Source organism: Dryobates pubescens, chromosome 3 (assembly GCF_014839835.1).
Source record: "Dryobates pubescens isolate bDryPub1 chromosome 3, bDryPub1.pri, whole genome shotgun sequence".
NCBI lineage: Eukaryota > Metazoa > Chordata > Aves > Piciformes > Picidae > Dryobates > Dryobates pubescens.
The window spans coordinates 33,236,563-33,262,275 of NC_071614.1; the positions used below are offsets into that span (position 1 = coordinate 33,236,563).

At 35.5% G+C, this 25,713-nt stretch overlaps 1 protein-coding gene across 4 annotated transcripts in view; it reads right to left on the minus strand.

The window, feature by feature from the left end:
• Positions 1 to 25,062, minus strand: part of RUNX2 (RUNX family transcription factor 2) — a 225,286-nt gene extending 200,224 nt beyond the window's left edge. For 3 of the 4 annotated variants that reach the window (XM_054179931.1, XM_054179929.1, XM_054179932.1), the window contains exons 1-2: positions 24,974 to 25,062; positions 24,641 to 24,760 (exon numbers count right to left, since the gene is read on the minus strand). In XM_054179931.1, coding sequence (XP_054035906.1) covers positions 24,641 to 24,698 — 58 coding nt within the window. In that variant the 5' untranslated portion in view covers positions 24,699 to 24,760; positions 24,974 to 25,062. Of the gene's footprint in view, positions 1 to 24,640; positions 24,761 to 24,973 lie in introns of those variants that run through there. The other variant, XM_054179930.1, reaches the window with a different exon arrangement.
• Positions 25,063 to 25,713: the final 651 nt, after the last annotated feature.

Sequence of the window (25,713 nt, forward strand, 5' to 3'; positions counted from 1 at the left end):
CCATATGTAACATTAAAGAAATGTTGTGATTCATACAGCTGCACTTTGCCAAACTGGTTTGTGTTTGTTTATTAATCCAGTTTTGAATATCAAAATAATTCTAATGTAAGTGCTTTGAATCATTCAGACTACATGCTAACTAAAAAAACTCCCTGACCTAATAAAAACAAAAAACCCAAACAAAACCAACCCCAATAGCAAAAAAAAACATAATGTGTTTTGTGCTCTTTGCAAGACATAATTTGCCATTGAATGTTCTACCTAAAGTGTGGCATTATATGATTTAATAAGATGACTTTTAAAATGCATTCTTTGTCTGATTTCTAGCTCTTGTCCAGAAATCACTGACATTCTTTTTAGTTGTTAAAGTCAGCCTGCTGCTTGGGTCTGGATAAACATCTAATTTTGTTATCCTAGGTGTCAAAAAATTTTGTTTTGTTTTTTCTACATCTCTTTGTGACAATGGATTTAGTTGCTGATAAGTCCCATTTGCAGCAGTTAAACTGGGGCCTTGATTAATTTTTTCTTGTTACTGTTCATTTGTTTTGTTATGTACCCACATATACCCACATATGTAAGTTAGATTCACCCTTGTGACGCAGATAAAGCATAAATATGAGATGCCAGATTCCATATGAGGCTTCCCCTCATGCCAGGTTCAGTTCTTCCTTGACTTTCATTTATTTTAGTTTGCTTGGAATGCAGAACACATGCAGACCTTGATTCTACTTGAAACAAGTAAATGATTGTAATGATTAGGAAGCTATGCTGAAGAGACAGCCTAGATGATTTGGTTTAATAAAAGTCTATAATTTACTGTGCAACACACAGTGAGTGTATGTTTGAGATATAAACTTATTTTATCTTACTGTTTGAGGTATGATAGTACTCGTATACATCCTAGTATGACTGTTAACTTACGGCTTCAGTTGATTTTGTGCTTATCTCTTTTTGTTCTGAAGTTGATCAGTAAAATCATCTGACTTTGGGTTGCAGTGGAAGAAAACAGAAGTAATGGCCTGACTGAAGGAGTGCTTTGGTTAACCAAACTGTAATTTTGGACTGTAAAGAATTTCTCTATCGCATACTTGTTTATCATATTTTAACTCAGAATTGTGCTGAGATTGCGTTGTTCAAAAATAACCAGTTTGGCCTACTGAGCTGAAATCCTTCCTTGCAAATGGGCATAGAAAAATCTTTTTTTCCCTTTTAGTAGAGAGACAGTGGAAGGGCAGTGGCAACAGATGTGGTACCTAAAATAATAGAATCAGTCGGGGTTGGAAGGGACCGCAAGGATCATCTAGTTCCAACCCCTCTGCCATTGGCAGGGACCCCCCACACTAGATCAGGCTGTCCAGAGCCTCAACCAGCCTGGTCTTAAACACCTCCAGGGATGGGGCCTCAACCACCTCCCTGGACAACCCATTCCAGGGCTTCACCACTGTCACAGTGAAGAACTTCTTCACATCCAATCTGACTTGTTTATCAGATCGTGTTTTGCTTCCTCCGCCCACCATCTCATCAAATACATCAGGCAAGAGTGGTGTGAGACATAAAAGGAAAACTTAGTCCAGCATCTAGTTTTCTTAAGTAGGGCAGAGTACAGGAAGGACATTCATTAGAGAGAGGAATCACTGAAGCTCTTTCTGTTGCTGATGTGATATTTTAAAGCTTTTAAAGGCAGAGATCCTTCTGTATATAGTGCTTAGTGCAACGGGATTTTGAGGAGGCCTCATAGGTCTCAAAGAACTGCTAAGAAAAGATGCAAAAGGTAAAAATGGAGTGAGTTGTAAAAAAAGCTATTTGAAAATTCCTTCTTTCAGGGTGCCAGTTTTCTGTATTACATTTTGAAGGTAGTTGTTTTAGAACTCCCTTTTCTAATACTGCAGTTTAATTTTACCTTGTAGTAGCAAAGTTCCTTTGAAAGACAGACCTTTGGCATTATTAGTGTCCAACATCATGTCTGAAACACAATTGTTTTATCTTTTGCTGCTGTCAGTCTCCAATGCTTGGTGGTTTTTTTCTCCTTGAGTATACTGTCCCTATTTACGAAGGGGGAAAAAGTTGATGGGGGATCATAATTAACCTATGAGATAGTACCCAGGCAGTATTTTACCTGAAGTAAATTGGTTAGTCTCTTGACAGACCTATGAAGGAACATTCATGTAACTTCAAAAATTACTTTTATATTCAGAAAGCTTGCAAAAATCCCAACCCATGAAGGGTGTTTTTGAGAAAAGACTGGAGAGATTAATCTGGCTAACAATTTCAACTGCAAGTAAAATTAACTGACGTTTAGCATTATTCTGGGTTATGTATATGTTGTACTTCTGCTTTGCTAGTCCTGTATTTTTCTCATGCCAATTCAAAGTCAATGTAGGTTTTGCAGTTAATTTCTGAAATCAGTTTTGATGAGAAGTTCAGAGGAAGATTGATGCATGCAGTTCTACTCAATTTGTTGTGAGTTGCATATGACTTTTCAGGTAGGTCCTGTGTTTGACGTCATGTTTTGAGTTGAAATATTTTAAGATACATGGTTCCAGGATTTTGAGCTTGGATTCCTGAAACTTTGTGGTTTCAGGTTTTGAGAAGTTGCTTGAAACTATCATCTAGTACCCAAGGAAAAGATTCTAAAATTTGTAGATGTATTGCCCTGATGAAGATGTGTATGTGTTGTAATCAAATGCTGATTAAGCCATAAAGTAACACATTAATCAAGTTCAGCATTTTCTACTCCCCCTGCCCCACCCCAGTAACAAATGGCAATGCGTTAGTTCTAGTAGAATGAAACTGAAAATCTGTTTTGACTACAGCTATGACCGTAACTGGTAGATGTGTCTGTTCTTAACTGCTGAAGGTTTTTCAACTACAGCAACTTGCAATCTCAGTTTATTTCTGTCATGTTTAATTTGACAGTACAGGTTGCACGTGTCAGTGTGCTATGTTGTAGAGCATTACTCATCCGTGCAGAATGGTAAGGACACAATAATGACTCTCAGGATTTTTTAGTCTTCTGAGGTCATTCCAGACTGCAGATTGCACTGTATCCTAGATAGCTAACTCTTGAGCGTCTTTGTCATCTAGGTGCTGTTTCTGGCTCATTTGGTTCTAATCTGTTCCATGGCTTTGGAGAGCAATACTTAGCTGCCTCCCCCCCCCCCCCCCCCCCCCCCCAATCTTTTTCTCCTGAGCCACAAAGCCTGTATAATCCTTCTGAAGTGTTGCTGGACTGGTGCTGAAGTCTGTCTCCTCAGTACATGGTTGTCTCTTTAGAGGTACAAGATAACCCTTAGTGGTTAGAGAAATGTGTTTTTGTGTGTTTCTCTATCATTGTGAATTCAGCATATTAACTTAGATTATTATGTTCTCCCTAAACTGGTCTCTAAGATGATTTGTTATCCTCAAATCCCACATTGGCTCTAGGATTTACAATAAACCAAGTAAATAGATGGAAGAACTTGTCTTACATAGTTTCTAGCACTTTATAAATAAGTAACACCATCTTTTTTTTGAAGGATAAATAAGTGTATAAATGACTCTATCATACTTCTTACTTTTCCATTTGAATGCTGAGTATATAAAATAGATATATTGCATATTAAAGCTTGCTGTCTCTTCTGTAGTGATAAATTAATGTTTAATCCCCTAAATTAGTATTTGATGTGTTTCTGTAGGGCCTTAGATAATGATGCACTTGAGTTGTGATATAACTGGATGGCAGAAATGTCAATAGGACTAATGGGTAGGTAGGTGAGGAAAGGGCATGAAGAGCAGTTTTATGTCATGTTTTAATTTATTCTACAAAATATTGGCAGTTTCTTAATGTTAGCCATTATGAGGTTTTTATCTCTAAAAATACCAGCACTACCCAGAACATGTATTTGTTGTTAAGCTTTTTTTCTTTAGAGAAAACATTGAGCAAACAATTTGTCCTCCTGATTTGGTGACGTTCTCTGCTTCTGCTTTAGAACAGAAAGCTATAAGTACTTCATGGTGTTAAAAAGCAGCAGCCTCTGACCTAATGTACCCTTCTCTGGACAATAAAGTTTCTTTGTTACTTATTTTTAGCTAAGATTGTTTTTTTTCCCCTTTTTCCCCAACATGATTTGTACAACCTTTAGAAAATTGAGTAGTTGTGGTTTTGAATCATCGTCCTTGTCCTTTTCTAGACAGAATGAGTATTTCTGAAGAAGCACTGGCTTGCTTATGAGTGGGTTTTTTTCTTACCTAAAAAGACAACAGCCATGACACTGTGTCACTCACTGAAGAAGTTTAAGGGTCTATAGTATTGCTTCTTCTGTATTGTGACCCTGGAAAGGACAATGTGTTAAGTACTCATTTAATTATGTACCAGTGTTATATTGCTAGCAGATGTCCTGTTGTTGTTTTTCTTCAACTATGATTCAGAGTAATTTGGACAAACTATCTTGAAGGATTATATTTTGGTCCCCAAATAAAGCATGACTATCCATCATGAAACTATAGGAATACTTCATCATGAATCAGTCTGTATTTGTGTCTGTGCATGAAGCCTTCAGTGTATTATTATTATATCTAATACAAGTCTAAGTATTGTTATTTGTGCTTTTGATGAAGTACAGCAAGATAGCATAAAAAGCTGAGCTTTACACACTGGAACAAAAAGGTAAAAAAGCTTTACAGGAGTAACTTCAAATTCCACAAAGTATAAATAAACCTAACTGGCCATTTTAAGTGTGGGACAAATCAAATAATGGATTCTGTCAAAATTCTTTCCTATTTTAAAAAAAGTTAATACTCTTGTATTACAAAAGGCTCCTGTTAATTCTATAAATAATGTATCCCTCCTCTAAACCAAGCTTGCAGTTTTTAGTTGTTGCATAGTTCTAAAATATTCACAGGAAATCAAAACCCAGAAGGATTAGCCCATGGTTTTTTGTGTGCTCATATTTTTATATGGGTTTTCATTTAAGTGAGCGCGCACACATGCACATACGCTCATTCTCAACAGTTGGCACTACTTCTGCACCAGAGAATTTAGGGCGAAAGGGACTTTTTTTTGAGGTCGTTTGGTCCAAGCTACCTGCTTCAGACTTACTTGCTTCAAAACTGTATGAGGAAACACTTTCTATTTTATAGTCTGCTTTTTATGTAATTGCTATAGTCTGCAGCAGTAAACTGTCTTTGCTGATATAGCCAAGCTAGTGTAGCTACTCTGGAAAAACTTTTAAATGTAGACTAGAGCTTAGTATTAAGCATCATCTAAAATGGCTAAATAATTTTGATTTTCTGGAAAGTCATTTTGACTAGCCAAGTTGAGTAGAAAATATATACTCCTTATGGAAGGTATGTTTCCGTGTAGTTTAGTATGTGACTCCATACCTATGACTTATTTTTCTGCTAGGCCATAAAGCTCCTGCAAATCTGTATTTTTCAAATGTAGGCATCAGTAATTATTTTATCAGCAATATTTTTCTGCAAAAAACAGGATTTCACTCTTGCTATTTAACACTGTTATGGTTCTGAATTTTGGAAAACTTATGCAAAAAATTAATTCCTTTTTCACAGACCTCCTTTGTAGTTATGCTAAATTATGTCAGGGTACTGTTAAAAGCAGAATTGACTTTATATGACTGTTACATTGCTGGAGGTTTCTCTGAAGGAATTGCTATTTTAAAGTAAGGAGTTTTAGCAAACCTGGAGACTAGCGAAAGTATTGGAAAGGATGAAAAACTACCCTTTTATTTTGCCTCCTTTGTGGGGTAAAACTATTAATGCTTTAATAATTTTGTTTCTTACTACACATGTGTATGTATAGACATGTATATACCCATAACATTTCACTTGACTTACAGTTTGTATTGATCTATTTGTCTGTCTAGGAAGAGAGATGGGAATAAAAACATTAGCATGCCGAAAGAGCCTGTTCTGTGCAAATGCTTTTTTTTTTTTTTTCCTTAACATCCTTCTACCCCTCCAAAAAGCTACCTAAGGAAATCAGTGTTTTGGTCCTCTGTTATGACTTCAAGTGTGTAACTCAGTAGTTGGCTGATTGATTTCAACCATATCTCTCTTCTATAGTTATATTTTAATCTAAAATTTGGTAAAGCAGTTCAATCAATAGCAGTGAAGGTTGCCCAGTAACTTTGTCTCTTGATTTACAGCCTCAGTGATGAGGACTTTATTGCAGTGTACCAGGTAGTATGGAAAAAAAAAAAAGTAGTGGTTTTTTTTGTTGTTTTTGTGTGGATTTTTGGTTATGTACTCATGTTTGTGAGTTTATAGAATTTAGAGAAGAAAAAATACTAGTTTTAGTGTGCTGATATAAGGGGGTGATTTATTGGATAAGATTTTAATATATTTGCTTTGTAAAGACTGTATGACTCTGAGAAGCACTGAACTGAGCATGACTGCATATTGCAAGCTTTGAGAGAAGAGAAACTAGCTTTCTTTGTATTGCATACTAGAAGGCAATGTGAACTTCTTGATGATGGTCATAGCAACAGTTTGCTTTGGTTTTAGTGCTTAAAAATAATTATTTTTCAAACTTCCTAAGCCTTTGCTGATGCCCCAGTAATTCCAATTCAGAGATATTATGAGAGTTACAGAAATTATGTTGATCCTGGACTAGGCACTCCTAGGTTTGTTTGTGCCTACCAAAGTGAAATGGTAAGTAGCGAGTACTGAAAATCAGCTAAACTGAACCAGCTTTAATACATGTTAAACAGGGCTAGATGCATATCTGGTGACTTGCAAGAGAAAGGCTCTGTAACTAGTTGGCAAACTTACGTATTCTCTGTTTCTCTATTAAATGCCAGTCTTATTCCTTCAAGAATGAGACTCTTTTGGAAAGAAATGCATTAAAACAAGCTCTGCCTGTGAGTTTTCACTGGCAGGATCTTCCCTTCTGCCTGCCCAGGTAGGACACCCTTCACATACTGCTCTAGTTATATACCCAGTGCTGACTTTAAAAGTGACAACCCTATATCTATGGGGTCCTGCTATGGGTCAGATAACTGAAAAGATAAGTGATCAGTTCATAGGAGGAGAGATGAAACTCTAGGGGTTCTTTCTAATGAATTAGAGAATTATTTGTGAAAAACTGCTGCAGTGTTTGAATAATCAAAGTCAACTATATTTCTGGAGCTGAGGTTAGGATGGCAATATTTATCTTTGGAATTCTTAAGACAGATAAAAATCAAAAGCTCAAACCACAAGCTATTTTTTTAATGTTTAGATTAATCCAGAAAAATAGACCAAAATTTTGAAAATTGCTTATTTAAACATGGGTTGAGGAACTGTATGTGGGGCATTTATTTCTTTTCTTAAAAAGACTTCTCTGTTTTGCAATGTAGGGTTTGAGGGAAAGATATTAATTGACTTATTATGATCCTTTGGAAAGAGGGAAGTCATAACACTGTTTGATCAACTGCAAACTGAGGCCCCGGGCAGAAGCGCTTGGACACCATTTAGTTTTGACAGATTATTTTTGTCTTCTCTTTACCTATTTTAATAAAGCTTTCTCTAATCTCTTCAATATAGATGCGATGTACTATTTGATATCTTTGAGGATGTCTGATTTTTCTCTTGGAAACACTATTTCCTCTGTTGATACGCAAATGAAGATAATTGTCCTATTCAATACAAATAAAATAGGAATTAGACTTTAAAAAAACCAAAACCATTATTTTCTGTATGTGAGCTTGCCATGTGGCTTTCCAGGCATGCCGTATGTTTCTTGTGCAAGCATCTACTACTAAAGACGAGTGTTGGTAGCTACTATCACTGACAAGTCACATACACTAAACACAAAAGCTGACATGTTCTCCAGCTGATGATAGCTGTCATTGCTATTTTGGTACTCTCTTGTTATTTTAAATGTGGGGTGATAAAAGCACAAATAACAGCTGCTGCTACTTTAATACTGCAAGAGGAGTACAATTCATATATGTGTGTTTGTGCTTGGTGAAAGCCTCTTTTTTTTATTTTTAGATAGAAATGAAGATACTGGGAATATGCTGTTTGTAAGGACATAGCTACCACTCAGACAGCTGAGAATGTTAGAGCAGTCCACCTATTGCAGCCATTGCTGGAGAGGGGGGAAAACAACCTCCAGAGTTTTAAACTTCAGTAAACAAATAAAAAATGGTTGGTTGTGTGGTTTTTTTTTTTTTTTTTAAACTGAAGGAATGAGTGTCAGCACACTTTAGAACTCTGCAGTTTAGCTTCTGTGCATAGTACAGTAGTTAGAATTTAAATTACTGAAGTTTTTCTGATGGACTTGCTTCTAATTCATGCCACAACATGCATAAATGGTTGTTACTTTCTTGCCAAATGGAAAAGGCAAGGGGTGGTTTGTTGTTTGGGGGGTGTGTGTGTTTGTTTTCTTCTCAAAGAGGTAATGATGAGTTGGTGCAGCCTTTCCTTCCACATGTCAATGTGTCCATTCTGATCTTTTGAGACTATTGTAGAGGTATCTGTATGATTGTCTTTGTAGCTTCTTGAGGCTTTTTTTTTTATTATTTGTTTGTTTTTTTTTCAGGGTTTGTAAAATTTCTGAACCAGAACAGAAAGTAAAATTATTGCTGTTTGACCTTTTTTTTTTTTTTTTTTTTTGAAAGAAAATTGAGTTGTGCATCACTTACCAAATTCAGTGATAGGGACTGGAAACACTTTATGTACCTCAAGTCAAGAACAGACTGTGATCAAATTATCTGGATGATTTCGAGCAGGATGTTAGCGCTGACTTTGGAAATAAGATACAAATAGTTGTGCATATACTTAAGTGTTCTGCTGTGTAAGGACTATTTATAAATGAAACCTTTCACTGAAATCTGGAGATATTAAGATTCATGATATTTTCTGGTACAAATTACCGGCAGACATTGGACAAAGAGATTCTCTATAGATAAAGTAGGATGTGTGCTTGTAGTACCTTTTACACCCTATTATATTTACAAGTCTATGTGCTTTTTTTCCCCCATACTAAATAGAAAGTTGTTTATTCTTTCAGAGCAGCTGAATGACTGCAAGGCTTCCAGCTTTTCTTGTGTAAAGCTTATGTACCAAAGCCTTTACCTTTATCAATGACAGTAACTTCATAGTCACTTGATAGAAGAATATAGAGCTGGGAGGGAATTAAAAGAATCCATTTGTTCCAGTCAGGGTCACTGAGACAGAATTTTGTGTTGCCAAAACCTTACTGATAGCCAGCTGGCCAGTGGTTTCATCTACTCCAAAATCCTTAAGTAAAGGAGATTATTGGCAGTTTCCACAGAGCTTTTTTTTTTTTCTTCCCTCTTCTATTTTCTCCATAGTTACTCCCCTGTTTCTCTGTGGAAATGATGATTGTGATAACTTTAGGATCTTGTACAACAAAAGTAGCTGAGAGAATAGGATGGAACAGTGTCACTCTGGATACAATGTGAAAATATGTTGGATGTGGAGGATGTATTTCATCAACTTCCTAACTGCTGAAAAAATACTATCTCAAGATGCAAACAGGCTTTAGAAACTAATTAGATTTGCAGACCTAAAAGACCCAAAAAATGCAAGCTGGCAAATCCTATTGTGGCATAGTTTCAACCCAGCCATGACATACTGAATTGTTAAAAATGTCCTCTTGCACCTCCTTTGCTCCTGACTTGTCTTTCACCACAAGACCGAAGAAGAGTTGATCATCATTCACTTGGTAGTGAATAATGCATTTTCTTTAATCTTTACACATTGATCATGGGTCATAAAACTGTTGTCTTATTTTCCCCAACTGTTTTGGGATTTCTACTGCCTGTCCCCACATATCTTAAAAGGAGGATGGGAGGGTGTTGTGGGAGGTAATAAAATTTTCTTGTGAGCTGTTGTCATCACTGAGAAATGCAGAAGCCATCTGCTACCATTTGTCAGGCCTGGTAGCATCTGTAAGAATGGAAACTTAGAAGAAAAATCTGTAAATTAGAAAGACTGGTGGCAGGTTTTCTTTCTTGAGAATGCTATTTACCTTTACTTAAATGACTCTTTTCGAAGTCTACACTTTTACACTTGTCTGCTTAGTTTGTTCCTGTTGGTTTCAGGCTTTCTCCAATTGATCAAGACTATCATGTTCTATTCAAATGTCTGAGTATCCTTCAGCTTGATGTCATGTAAATTGCAATAAATATGGTTCATATTCTCTCATCCAGGCTGAATAGTTTAACCCAAACAAAATTAAATATATCTCTGTGGGACTCTTAAAACATCTTATGTGTTTATAGGGAGTAATTGTTTTCAACTGCAGTTTGCAACACTGTGCTGCAACACGTTGACTCTCCTGAGTTTGCAAGTTCCCTTGGTTAATATGTAAGCAGCATGAGTTATTTTTCTGAAGCCAAGTTGCTTTGGTTTTGCTGCTTCACATTTACTAAAAGTCATGTTTTTTGTGGAATTAATCAGGTTGATAAATGATGGTTTGTTCTTAATCCACTTGGTTATCTTCTCACCTTGCTACTCTGCAAGTATTTATGGCTTGGCTATTCAGTTTGTTCAGAATCTCAGGTGTGCAGTGGTTTCAGTGAGGAGCATTGTTATATGAGGACCAGAGGCAGGACAATAGTTTGTACACATTGTAAACTGTGCTTGTAGGAAACTGGCTGAGGAAAAAGCCCACAATAATCACTTCATTTTAAACAGAATCTTGTGTGGTGCTGTTGTCACAACCAAGTCAGTGAGGTTAAGTGCTTTGAAATTTGATTTTGTTTTAATTGCAGCTAAACCCAGTTTTCTAGTTGAAAATACCTTTGGGATCTTACCCAAAGTAGAGTTAAGCTATATTTGGTGATAGTAGAATTGTTAGTATTGCTAATTTCAGGTTTAAAATATGCTTATGCAAAGAAAATGGAAGCATTTTGCTGACAATATTTGCTAAGCGTTTTTCCAGCAAGAACCAAAATTACCAGGTCCTGACAATGTGAGTCATTGGTATGCTTTTAAAGTTACTTATTTTTTTTAAGAATAGATTGCTCAAGTATACATCAGAATAAGCTAACCTTGAAGGAGACAGCTTTAATTTGGGCAAAAGCAAACAAGATTCAGAAAGGCTGTAATGACGATCCTGTTTTTATAAAAGTTATTGACTTATATTGTCATATAAGGTTCAAACCTATGGATCAGTATTTTATTATTGTAGGTGTTGAACAAATGTATAGCAAAAATAGGGTCTTCAAAATTCATGCTAAAGAAATAAAGGGATAGGATGTCTAGAATTTTCAGGTAACTGATTTAATATATGGGGCCAAGACCTCTGAATATCATCTGAGAACCATTGCCATGTGACAATAAGACAGTTGAAAAATCTTTAGTTGGGTGATTGTATTCTTTCCATTTGAGAAGTAGAATATTATTATATGGTCATAATATATTCAAGTAAGCTTGGAATCTGCTGCTTGTGTGAGCTATGCCCTGCTCTATCAGAAAATAGAAGATGCAGCAGGATAATGGACAAGTGTGAAGATGATTAGAAGCACTTTTGTAAGCAGACCAATGGCCAAGATTTGAAAGTGGAGCCAGACCTGTATTCCTTAGTGTCAAGATGTAAGATTGCAAAGGTCAGAAGTATGAGAGGTGGGTAGAAAAGCGCTGATACAATCTTGCCAGTGTCAAAATATGTGGTTGTAAGATGGCATTCTCCTACTACTTTCACCATTGTAAAATGTGGGGAGAGTCATTAAACAAAAAAACTAATCCACTGGGAAGTGTATAAGAATTATCAGAATTGTCATGAAAACAAATTGTATTACTGAAATGATACGATGCCATAATGCATTGCCTGACCCTCCCATCTCTGAAATTCTGTTTATGTCATCAAGTGCAGGTATTTTTGGTGCTCCTCTTTGTAGTATAATGCCAATCACATGTCAGAAAGATATATTTTCCTTATCTGCACAGTTTTCCTGCTTGAGTCTCTGTAAAACAGCCTTGCAAAATGTGTTCCCAGAGTTGCTCTCTTACTTCGTTTTCTGTTATTCAAAACACTGAGATCAAGTTGCAGTGGTCCTGAAGTATCATAGTTGCTTCTTTAATAGTATGCAGACTTGAGTAGTCAACTATGTGGCTTTTTACAGACATATGTATGCACATATGTGTGTGTGTATAGAAACCTGTACAAACTGAAAATCTGGAGGCAGTTTTTGTATGTCAAACCTGTGCAGAGCAGACAGACTCACTCAGAGCTACCATGGAGGCCAGTGCTCTTGAAGGTGAATGTGCGCATGTTCTGTTCCATTGGAACAGAGCAGAAGGTTCCCTAAGTGAGTTCCTGGAAAAGCTGTGGATCTCCCCTACTAAGATATTTGTAAGTAGTCAGGAAAGGAAAGAGTTTACAGGTTAAGAATATGAAGTTAGTTTTCCATCATCTGACCTTTTTCACATACCAGCACAGAGAAGCTTTTCTGTAGCACCAAAAGCTGTTATTGTTTGTCAGAATAACTATGCTAATATTTCCCCTTCTACAAATGTATCTATTATGTTATAAAAAAGAAAAAGGGGTGTTAACTGTAAGTAGTTTTATAAGTAGTTTTATTACTGTAACTGCATTTAAGCTAGGCCTTTTTCCATCATTACAGTCTTACCAGAATTTGCATTTATAATATATTCCACTACTCTTCAGTATTGCCTAGGCTCTTACTTTCTTCCTTAAGGTTCACTGTAAGAAGTGACAACAGAAGTGTTGTCCTGTAATGTAATAGTGGAAGAGAGATACAGCTCTTGGCACCAGGCTGATCATTACAAAGATTTTTCAGATGTACATCATTCAAATGACCACCTTTTCTTTCTAAAATCTATAGCTTGGTTTATCTTCCTCCCGCTCCTTAACTTATGTTCTACAAGTACTAAAGGTGAAATCAAGTGAGTATGATCTAATGTTCTTTAGCAGTCTTTCTAGGATCTTGTTTGCAGTTACTAGTTATGTATTCATGGCTATTGTTCCCTATCTGCATATGGGAACTGGTTCAATGCTCTCAGTACCAAGTAAAACTGCATAAATGCAGGCACTCATCTGGTCAGATCCTTAATGGTGGAAGCCAACATGGTGGAAGGTAGAACTAGGCTGGCCTTAAAAAAAATCACAGCTGCATTTCACATTGGAGTCTTATTTTCATTTAGTTTGTGTGGGTCTATTGTGGGTTTATCTATTTGCATATGGATTCATCTTTAGAATGTTGTTGTTGTCCTTTTTCCAAGATACAGAGTTAGGGATATATTTTCTAGAAGGCAAGCCAAGCTATTACTGAAACAAAGAAAAAACAGAGTTTTCAGATACCTATTTTATCAGGCCATACATTCTGATTCCAGTTCACTGCTTTGATGTAATGACTTGTCTACCTTAGTGTAGATAGGCACTTATTTCACTAATGAATTGTTTTAATATTTTTCTTTCTTTGTAGGATTGCTACATAATTCATGGTCGATGGGAGACATAGTTGATTGTAGATGAGAGAGAATCAGTGATTTCTAGACCCTGTCATCTTCATGGGAAAAAATAAAAAATGTTATTAAAAGAGAAGATCTGTGTTACAGTGTATTCCTTACTTAGAAGCTATTAGGAGTAAGCGTAATTTTCATTACTAGGTGTTTTCCATTTGTGTTGTTTTTTATAATTTTCTTGTTAAACACTCCTCCCATCTTCGGATTTAATTTATAAGAAATATAACTAATGTAATTTGTAACATACGTACGTTTGCTTCTATTTGAGTAACTCTTCAGTCACTGTATTCACTTCAACTTTACACTGTTAAGAAGTTTACCACAGGGAGCAACTCTGAACCATTTACTTTCTGAAAAACAGGCGACTCCTGGCAATGCTCATGAGTGGTTTGTAACATTCCAGAGAACAGCAAATACTAAAATATGATGCTTTCTTTTTTAACCTGTGCTTCAAAAAATTATAATCAATCTCACATCAAGAAATACTGATTTGAAATATATGAAAATAGATTTCTGATGAAGAGGGATTTTGAGAAGTACTACTTTAAGAACTCTGGTGAGATACACAAACCACCTTCTGTAAGGTCTCTGAACATAGCTAGCGTGCTGCTGAGTTTATTCAAAAAAGACTGTAAATTCTGGAAGTTTTAACTTGATATGTTTGCAGGTGACATGATTGATGTGTAACTCTAGAATGAAAGGAGTATTTAGAGTCTTGGCTATCAGTTCACCAGCTCTTATTCATTCTTAAACAAAGACAGATCAGGTATTAGTCTTGTCCTTTCTAAGTGTAACAGTTTTTCAGTCCATCCTATGAATACAGACACATGCAAACTTGGAAAATATTCTAACACTCATATGCCCATGGATGCCTAAATCAGAAAAAAAAAAACCATAATAGTGGAGGGGTCTTGCCTATCTATCATACAGGGATTTTTTATTATTTTTTTTATAACTTCTCTGAGGTATATCATATTATAAATGCATTAGAAATGTTTTGCTCTGAGGATATGTAGCATTCCTATAAAGGTTAAATCAATAAAAATGATTTGGCCACATTCCTAAGCATGGCTAGAACAGGTAGCCCGTTGTTTAAGGTACCCTTGAATTTCTGGATCAGATTATTATGGTGCAGCAAAAAGGCTTACTAAAGGCTTCTTACTGTCTGCAGACATTTGGTGTTTCTATGTGAAGATAGTAACAGCCTAAAAAGTATTCAGATTTTATGGGCTACTGGAGAAGGGGGGGGAAAGTGCTTTTTATGTATATAGGTCGCAAATGTTGTGCTGTGTGTGCTGTAAGTTTCAAAGGAAGTTTTGCAACAAGAAGGGGTGAAGAGACATCAGTAATTGATAACAACCAGGTATGTAAAGAAGAAGAAAGGAGACTTCTTTTAAATCAGTGTTGAGACTAGTACAATTGTTGCCCATCTCAGTTTATTAGTTTGATTATTCTTATGCATTTATTATCAAGTGGAATAGCCATTATATCATGTGTATTTACTGTATCTTAAGTTTATTAAATATGATGGTTAAAGATTTCAAACATTTGTCAGTACAAATTCTTCTAACTTTATACAAATCTGATGGAATTTAGTAGCCATGAAGTAGTGTTTATTCAATACATCTGGCTGAGCCAGTAGACAGTGTTGAAGTCTGGCAGCAGACTATTTTATAGATTTAATGGATTTTAAAATCTTTTGTGCATTTTGAGGAGCTACTGTATATTATTGTTACAGTACAGATCTGTGTGTAACATTGCATGCATGTACTAAGCATATCTGCTTCTGACATTTTTCTAGTTTTTATGGAGCACAAGCTTACTGTACATGTCCTGAAGTTTAGAGTTCAGATTGTATGGCTATTTTAAATTTACTTCATTCAGCCTTACTGTGCCCTTTAAGAATGCTGGAACAGAAAACCAGTTCCCTTTTAGCATTCCCTGTTTCTTCCTTTTTTTTGTTTCTTTCTCTAAAGAGATTATATTACTGCTAAGATAAGTCCTAAAATGTAAAATTATGAAGAGCAAGTCTGATTAAGTAAGAAGCACCAGCACACTGCTGGTAACTAGGAGTGTGTCTTTCAAGATGTTTTTCAGTTGTGAAAATTTGATCAGTGAATTAACCGCACATCCGGCTACATACATCTTTGATCAGAATTGGAACATTCCAGCTGGGGTGTGTGTGACTATGTAAGCTGGCTCCATCAAGTAGATTTTACACATGTGCACTACATGTGTGCCTTGAAATTAGTCAATATTTTTTTATATATATATTCACACACTTTTTAAAATTAGTCTTTCAAGCCTTTTTTAGGTACCTGATTAAGTATTAATTTATCTTTCTATCTGGACAAGCCCAAGTCTTCATTTATTTTTAGATGTATTAATACACATTTAGGTGGTTCAACTGCAATTAAGTTTCTGCTTTTGCTTTTAAAGGTAATATCAAAATCTAACTTTAATGAGTTTAGATCCCTAAATCATTACAAAGCCATGGCTGAGTTAATTGCTATACAGAATAACATAGCATTTAGGTCCTCTTTCTGAAACATTGTGAAATTGAAAGTTGTTCTAGTATTGGATATGCAATATGCAATACAGCATTGTGTTACAAAGAAACTGTTCTTGCCATGATATGAAAAAGATTTGTGCTGGAAAGGATATATTTATTCCCATTTGATTCTACATGAAATTTTTTCCACTGGCTAGATGGTGTTATTTTATCATCTACAAATGACTGAACTTATTCTGAATGTTGGCTTATTTAATAAAATGTCCGTATAAAGAGCATGCCCTCTGAATTTGTTCTAGTGTTTATGCCTTCTAATCAGAAATGAAGAAATAAAAATATACTGAATAGCCAGAAAAATATAGCACTTAGTTTTGAATGTGCAGAGTTGGATGTAAGAGGGGTGGGAAGTAAGCAAAGTGAATGCCCTTTATGCAGAAAATCCTTTTGGGAAAAGAGCACATTTTTACTGGTGTATACTGAGGTATGCTGCCTAAGTAAATAGTTGCTGCTTTCTGGTCCTGTCAGTTTTAAATAAACCATTCATTGTTATGGCTTAGTTATTCCACAAATAACCAAACACAGTGGAGTTAAACTTTGATACCACTGATTAGAAAAACATAGATGATGAACACGTTTAATGTGAATTTATACTGGTGGTCTTTACGTAGAGGAGACAAGTTTTGCAGATTGGGTTAGGAAGTAAATATACGGCAGACTTTATAACAAAGCTGCTCCTGTGCTTGAGTATTATACAATAGCTAGAACCATTAATTCATCCAACACTTGTTAATAAAAAGAGTCACTATGCCAGAACATGTGTGTCCCCTCAAAGAGCGAACATGACACTTTCTTTTTCCGTGAAAGTGTTCTATTTAGAGGTGGAGGATTCTCAGTTGAAGAGATGATGCATTTGAAAGAAAGCAGTTACTTGTGGAATTTAGACAGCAAATGCAGCAGCAAGGACATAGCTACTAAGGGACTTCAGTATTATGGCCCACCTGAAAAGCTTCTTGAGACATCGTAAACTAGAATAACAGCTTCTGAAACAGTCCTCAGAAGAAGGTGTGTTTGTTTGTTTTTCTGCTAGCTGTGTCTTAAAAACGCCTTTTCATTTCTGTTGAATCCTAACCATTTAATCTGTGTGAAGTTACTTTTGCTGACTCTAGATGATGGTTGATATATATAGTAAATTATTGATGTAATATGTAAAAATAATGTTGTGAAGCAGCATAATTTTTTAGCAGAACAACTCTACATAGCACATCAGAATTCCTTCAACATAAATATATTTTTTTAATCACTTTCTAAAGAAATATATTGCACTGTGTGAAAAAACAGCAGCTGGCCTACAGATAAGAATACTCTGTATAAACTGTGGTTTCATTTTGAAAGTTGAGGTGAGTTAAGACTGGCCAGCCTAATCTCCACAAAAGCAGTTTCTTTATTGGGACAATGGGAAGAAGCAAGAAGATAACCAAGAGACTTACTCCCAAACATCTCTTTCCTCTGAAATATTTCAAAGTATTCCGAAGTCAGTGCTTCTGCCATCTATTTCATCACTAGCATAATTTACGTAGAGCGCTATAACAGTATTAGCAGACATTCTTCCTTACACGTATTAAGACCCTTGCTACAATTTCCTACTTCGCATATTAGCAGAGTAAGTAGAGAGATGTGAGAATTTGTACATGTTCCTTGGGCATTTGTGCTGCTGGCAAATCTGAATGCAACAGCACATTCTCTTTTAAAGCTTCAGTCTTAGGGTAGAAAATATTATACTACTAGATAGTTTTCTCAATTGACACTATTACTGGGTTTATGAAGCTCACTTGAATTACTGAATTTTGGAAGTATGGATTAGTAGGAATTAGTTTTGAACTGTATACATGTGCGTGTTTGCACATACACAGCTCATTAACATTTCTTAAAAGAAAGAATACCCTGTTCTAATGCCACACATGGATACATTAAAATATCATGCTTTTTTAACTCTGTCTTGTCTGATTTGTATTCAGATGAATTACAGATAGTTTGGGGGATTAACACTATTGGGAAGTGAACATATTTGGGCATAATTATTTGTTTATATGGGTTTTCCTTAACTCCAACAAACAACCAACACCCCAAACTGACCCTCTCATGCTTACATGTATGGTTATATCTGTTAAATGTGCTTGACAATGACATTCAATTCAACAATTAACATCACCCTGGTCCCATTTGTTTTACCAGAGCCACCTTCAGAAGAACTGCACTCTGTGTACGATCGCTGGTGTGTATGTGTATACGTGCATATAGACACAAACACATCTTATTAGTGTTCTAGATGATTTTCATTATGATTGAGGCTGTGTCCTTTTCCTCTGAACAATAAAATACTATGTAACTGGCAGTGTAGTTCTGTTTTAGTAAACCACAGAGTGGATTTAGATGTAAGATAGCTAACCATGAGGGATAAGTAAACAATGGTTTGGCACACTTAACGGCTCAAATAAATTCTGAGGAAAACAAATGTATGTAAGGTTGTCTGCTTTTAACTTTCCTTATACGAGAAAGTGAGGTTTTTTTAAGTCGTTATGAAATGCTAGCTATTCTGATGAAATGCAATATGCAAAATAAGCTTGTCTGTGAGAAATAGAGTATATTTGAATGACTTTCTGCCAACATATTTTTGCCGCAGCGTTTTTAGCTGTAGCATAATAAAACTATTTCTAATTCCAGAGCTGCCTGACATTAATGAACGTAGCATTTTTAAGAGACAGACAGCAGAAGACACTGGTTTTATCCTTTGCTATAAAAATAAAGGTAGCTTTGTTAGATATGAAAAAATATGCTTAAAGGAAACTACTGAGAGTACAGTAAATATAAAAATACCTTGTTTCTTAAAGCATTATGTGCTTTAAAGGAAATTGTGGCCTTTTCACTTTAATTTTTTCCTATGCCAACATTCATTTTAATATATAAAAATCTTTAATAAGTACTAGATTGCAGAGAATAATTTAATTGCTCTGATTAAAATTACTTCAGCAGTTAAAGTGAGTTTGGAGAAAACCTATGTTTTTTTCCCTCCTGGGGCAAGTTCATACATGAAATAGGAAACTTGGAGCTCCATAACAAGGGCTAGAACAGTATACAGTATGGTAACAAGCAGACTAAAATATATGTACAGGAAACACATGCATGAATAATGGATTTATTATTTTTTTTTATTATTGGAAGTGTTCAACTGTTTTACAGCATAGCAACCAGAGTTATTTTGTCTTTCTGCTCATCTTTAAAATATTCTCTTTATGGTGTGCTTTTCAGTATGTTAAGTGGGAAGTCGTATATTTATTTGTAGAAGAGAGCATGTTTATGTTGGGAAATGTGCTCTTAGATTTAAGCTTTATTAACTTAAAAACAAAAACACCTGAGAGGAGAAGATAGACCCCTTTAGTCTGTTTCCTATAAGGCTCTGGAGGGCAGTTTGGAATAAACATGTTCAATGGAAATTAAAGCCACCGTATATAACTTGAGCAAAAATTAATCTTGTCGATAACAGTAGTTTCTTGTGGGGATTCTGTGGTGGAGGAGGTAGATGTTTTCTGTGTTTTGTGGTGTCTGCTGTCTCCAGATGAAAATCTGTGGCTAATTCCCAAGTCTGGCAAAATTTACAAGAAAAGTCTCTTGGAAATAGTGCACAGTTTACTCATTTATTTCTGAGTACATTTATCAGAATAAATGTATTTATTCCGTTTAGACAAATTAAGGTTTTCTATTTAAAGTAACAACAATATTTTCATGTTGCAGTTTCTTAATCAGAGTTTCATGCAATCAGTTTTCTCAGTGCCCAAGACACTTCAGGTTTTACCATCTTAAGCTCACTATTTATCTTGAGGCTGTCTTAATTAAAAATATTATATACTCCAGGGCATATTAAGCATGGCAATTTATTGTAATTCTTATTAATGGAGTGTATTTAATGATTTTTCAGAACCAACTCTGTCACCTACAACATACAATGTTGACTTTTTTATTAGGTACATAGAGTAAAACATACACGTGGCCTAATTTTCAAGAGGTAGCCAGCACTGACAGCTGCTGCTGACTCTGGTAGTAGCCAGACAGGAGAAATGTGGGTGCTCAGCACCTTTGCAGCCTGGCAGGCACAAGATAATTCCTCCCTTCCTTTTCTCTGCTTTCATTTCCACTGGCTTGTTCTGGACTTGTATATAAAAGAATGATGGATTTTGCTTGTATTTTTTCAGCTCCTTGTTTTAACTCTGCAGCTTTAGAAGGTACTTCTTAGTTGCTATTAATGCTCCACGTTGTTGGGTGTGTGCCCTGAGGTGCGACACGTCCTTAAACACGATTATCATCTAACTCTGCACTTTTGAATTGTCTGCACTGCATAGTTAGTATCTCTTGCAAGACTTTTTTCACTGCTTTGTTTTCCCTTTGTACGTGAATGGATCCATTTTTAACTGTTGTTTACTTAAGACTGCTCTGAGCTTATTTTTTGTTAGAAAAACACAACTATATTCTGAAAAGCAGTGGGGAAAAGTAAAGGTATAAGGTGCAACTTAGATTAGTATTTGTCTGACCATGAGTGAGAAATCACATTGCTTGAAAGGAATTTCAGTGTTATTGTTATGTTCTTAATGTGGGGTGGCAGAGCCTTTAAATATTTTTGGTAGAGTAGTTAATACAGCATGGAAGTTTGATATTTGTACAGTATGTAAAGGAATTTGAGGTGTTACCCTATTTTGACTTCAGTTTTCAAGTATGCACTGGTGCATCATTAATCATAGGAAATGCAAAAATAAATAATATAGTCCCTTTGGATTTTTCATGTGAATACTTACCTTTTCCTTTTTTTGTATATACAGTTGAGGTATTTAGGTAACCCCTAACCTTTTGCTTCAACAAGGAGGTACAGTATAAAAATATTACCACAGTCTTCATATGAGTAGTTTTTGCTAAGAAAACCTCTAGATGAATATTTATTGAAAAAAAGCAAAGTTGCAATACAGAATGACTTAGCTTTGCCTGAATATTATATTTTAGACCACCAGTGAATCAAATTAAAAGCATATGCATTTCAAATAACTAGAAAAGGTTGTAATTGATTAGCACTGCATGAAAGTATTGGAGTGAGTTTTGATTTGTGAATGGTTCTATTCAATAGAGATTAATCCTGTATGTTTGATAAAATCATAGTGCCTCTAATGAGTTGGATATTTTTTTCTTTCCTTAGTTTACTTAACCATCAGGTATTTTGATGCTCTAATAAACTGGAACATTTCAATCTTAGCGAATTTTACATCAGTGTAGCTGATTTACACAATATTGGCTATTAATAGTTCATTTGAGACAGATCATTAAACAGATCAGTGCCTTTTGCTGCCTTAGAGTCCTATAAGTGGTGTACTGCGATTCTGCATGGTTTAGGGGGTTCACATACAAAAAGCCTCTGGGAGAAGCTTGCCGCTTTCTTAATGCACGTTAGACTACTCATTCTTGCGGTGTTATTTGGTGAAGACCTAGTGTTTCAAGTGATACTTTATGCAAAGGATAGTAATTCCTGAGATTTTGCTTAGCATTCAGGATACTATAAATATGTTAAACAGAACAGGAACATAACAGAAAATTACTGCTGTTCTACTTGATTAAAGTAAAAAACTGAGTCCTTCCCAAATAATAAAGTAGTTCAGAACAGAAATCTACAAAAGGCTTTTTTTTTTTTTTTAAGAATAAATGAAAAAATACCAATGAATATTTCAATAGAAACAGAGTAATTATTTTTTTTTTTTTTTTTTGAGCATTTGAAGACTTTCATTTAGATTTACTCTGTCTGGTTTTGGGGACCAGCTCCCAGAAGTTAACACATGAAATAATTGATTGACCTATCAGCCAAATTTTTATCTGATGTATTTCTTTGGTAAAATCCTCCTATGAAGATACACAGAACATGCTTGGGAACAACTCATTTGTTTTTTTAATTTGAAATGTCTCCCACAACTCTTAAAAAATGCTTCATTCTCTGAAATACTTTGTTAGAAAACATGGTAAACCTTTGTTTACATAAATACGCTGCTTGGTTAATTTTCATAGTGTTTACTTGAAGCTTTTTTCTTTCTCCTCAGATGATATGAATATGATATCCTTTACAGGTTGAAATGAATGCACTTTTAAAAAGTTTAGGAAGGTTTACAGGGGCATGATGCAGTCAAAACTTGTGTATAACTGGCACAAAGTAGAAATACTCTTGGATGTGAAACCTAGTATCTAATTCAAATTTGGTAAATTGTAGAGGGATGTATATGTTCACATTAACTAGGAAAGGATCTTTCCTCTTTACTATTTGTTTTCCCTTTCATAGGAAGTCAAAAACGTGTAGACAAAAATGAGTTAAACAGGACTTGTCAGAGCTATAGTTGGTTTAGATTAGCAGCCATGCATGCAAGTTAATCACTATGGCACTGTTTGCCTTCTATATTGTTACTCATAATTATGTTTCATCAGTTAATTCTGAAGAGAAACATAATTAAATTCAACAGTCTTGAATAAAATGGGAGATAGGAACAGAGGGAGATATTGACAGCATTGAAAGGCAGAGTAGATGGTATGTTCTAACCTAGTGCTGTATGAAATGGCAAACTCATAAGTAACTTGGGACTTCTGGCTTTTGTTCTTTTTAAAATACACCGTCTCCTTTTTATAAAGACTGAGATTAAGTTAGGGTTATTTTAAGCTTAAGATACATTGCTTACTTATTGATAAAGTTGATGAGATTTTGTAGTTCCTTGTATGCAATTTTTTTTGTGTCCAAATTTGGATTTGTGTACACAAACCTATCTAGTGCAGTTTGGGGAAAAATATTAGTCAGGTTACATTACTTCTGACTCGCTTTAGGAATGATCAGAAGTAGCTGAATTGAGCAGTCAGCACTCTGTGTTTTGATAATTTTAGCCAACTAAATTTCTTCTAATCTCTTTTGGAAGTAAAAGCAAAAGAAAGTCCCTATACATGTAAACTGTATTTCCTGTTGTAAACACTGGGATAATGTGGTCTGGCTATGCTTCTGCTCTGCTTCATTAAGACAGCAGTTGCAGTAGAAAAGCTGCTTACCAGTTTTACATTAGCATTTCTGCTCAGCATTCAGTGTTTTACAGCTACATGACCAGCCACAGGTTATGTTATCTCTTCTGGTATCTACCAATCATAAATTAAATTGGTCTCACTCCTGGAAGACACTACTCTTCATTTCTTTTGCTACACACTCTTATAGCTTATTCATGAGCTTAACTGGGGACCAGTCAAAGCGTGTGAAGTAGGAGGGATGTAAGAAACACGAGTCATCAGTTCATTACAATACACACTAAATCGGGATGTATATGCTGAAAATGGTTCTAGCATTGTTTTTCTTGGAAGGGGGGGTAGGGGAGGAAGATAAATAGGTTTAACTACAGTCCAAACATAGTGTCAACATGATGGACACCATTAAGAAAATCTTGTAAGTTTCCAGAAACCTTTTATTGATCTTTCAGAGTTTTCAGTTATTTTCCTGATCTCTCTCGGTAAAAGATGCTTTGAAAAAACTTTTGAATATACATCTTACTGCTCATGAAGGGTGACCAAAATACAGAGTTTTCTTTAAATTATAACTTTGTTTTACTTGCAGATAAATCACTTATTCATTTAATATTTTGTAAGTAAGATGCTCTGTGCTGGTTTTAAGACTTATCTGGCAGGAAGAACCTTTTCAAAGTAAGCAATGATAGAGGTGTAATTTTATACTGTGTTTATGACTTTTATGTGCATATAAATAATTACCTCAATATACATACATGATTTCTTAAAGGAATCTGTGTTTACAGTGCGGAATATTGAAGTAAATATTTGGCAATGCTCTTCTAGAGAGATTTTTAAATCCTACTTTCAATTAAAGCTTCAATTCACCAGCATGTGAAATCTTATTTTTTATTTACTGACGTAATATTTTTTGCATTAATGTTTTGCCTTGTTCATAATTAGTGTAATGAAGAATATGCTTTTACAAATTAATACATTCTCAAGCGTACTTTGTTGTGAAATAGGAGCAACAGAAAACTAGAGAACTGCAGAGCATACTGAGAACTTCATTTGATATATAGGCTTAACAATAAAATTTCTGGAACAATGGTAGGACAGTTATGGGTACTGTAGGCTGCTATATGTTACATGCTACTCATTTTCATCCAGTTTAGAGAATAAGCAGTCTTAAATCTTATCATTTGTCTCTTAAGTATCTTTCATTAACCAGTCATGGTGAATGCATCTGAGAATGTTAAGCTTTACATTGGAGTTCTTACGATATTTGTGCTGTTGTTGATCAGGTCACTAAATACTTTCTTTTCCCCTAAGATAACATTATATTAGATCCCATCCAAATCTTCCCCCTTGACCCAGGTGACAGCTGAGCACACCTGCTGTCGACACTAAGGACTAAGCCACCAAATTCATTTTGCTCAGCTTGTCAGCTAACAATTTTGTTCAGAAATCTGCAGAAGTTACTTAGAGTGACTTCCCCCCCAGACTACAAACCAGATAAGCTGTTTTAACATCCTAACATCCCATTCAGAAAGTTTTTGCTTAACTACAACCAGCACTGGTAAAAGTGAGAAAACTCTCAACAATGGAAAACAGAAGCTCAAATGTTGCAGTACTTACCCCAAAAGAAGTTTTGCTGACATGGTGTCACTGAACTGAACAGGCTGTTTGATGCCATAGTCCCTCTTGGTTCACGTAGAGCTTTCACCTTCTGGTGTAAATACTTCTTGGATCCTCAAACTGAAAACACAAACCATAGCCAAACCTTGTTTTAGTTTTACAGTGTTCCTGGATTGCATAGACTCTATAGTTGGTTTTTTACCCTGTCAAAAAATTGTGTAGCACTGGTAACATGTGAAAAGCAAGGGAACAAAACCAAAAAAAAAAAAAAGAATGAACAAATATTTGAAGGACCTACTATTACTGCATAGACTGTGGTTAGAGAGCACTTACTGACTCTGTTGGTCTCAGTGGCTGGTAGTGACCTGCGGAGATTAACCATTTAAAAACCAGAGACTTCTTTGCTGTCCTCCTGGAGAAAGTTTGCACCGCACTTGTGGTTCTGTGGTTGTTTGTGAGGCGAATGAAGCATTCACACAATCCAAAAAAGCAAAAGCTTTAAAACTCCTTTTTTTGCAAGCACTGTTACTGGAGCGAGCGAGTCATGTGGCTGTGACATCAGAGGACTCCAAGTAGGACTGCCTACACTGTGGCTTTTTCTTTCTTTCTCCCCCTTTCCCCCCCCACCCCCCCTTTTTCTTTTCTTTCTTTTTTTTTTTTTCTTTTTTTTTTTCCCCTTTTCTGTATTTTGACAAAAGGCCCGTGGTAAGGCCCTTCCTGGCATCCAGAAGGATATAGCTTTTTAATTTTTGTGACTCATGAGGATTTGGAGAGAGTACAGAATGCTGTAAGAGCCTAAACTTCTGTACAGTTAAAGCATATGGACAGCAGAACTTCATTTGTACTCTCAGTTCAGGTTCCCCCCCTCTCTTCTTCCCCCCTCCTTTTTTTAATCATTTGTGTTTTGTTTGGTTTGTTGTGTTTTGTTTTTTGTTTTTTTTTCTCCTCCCCCCCCCTTGCTTTTTTTCTCTTCCTACTTCATTATTGTGTCTGTGGAAAAGTGAGCAAAATTGGCACAAGTGGCTGTGTGAAATTCTGAACAACAGTGATGATTTACAATAATTTACATCTTT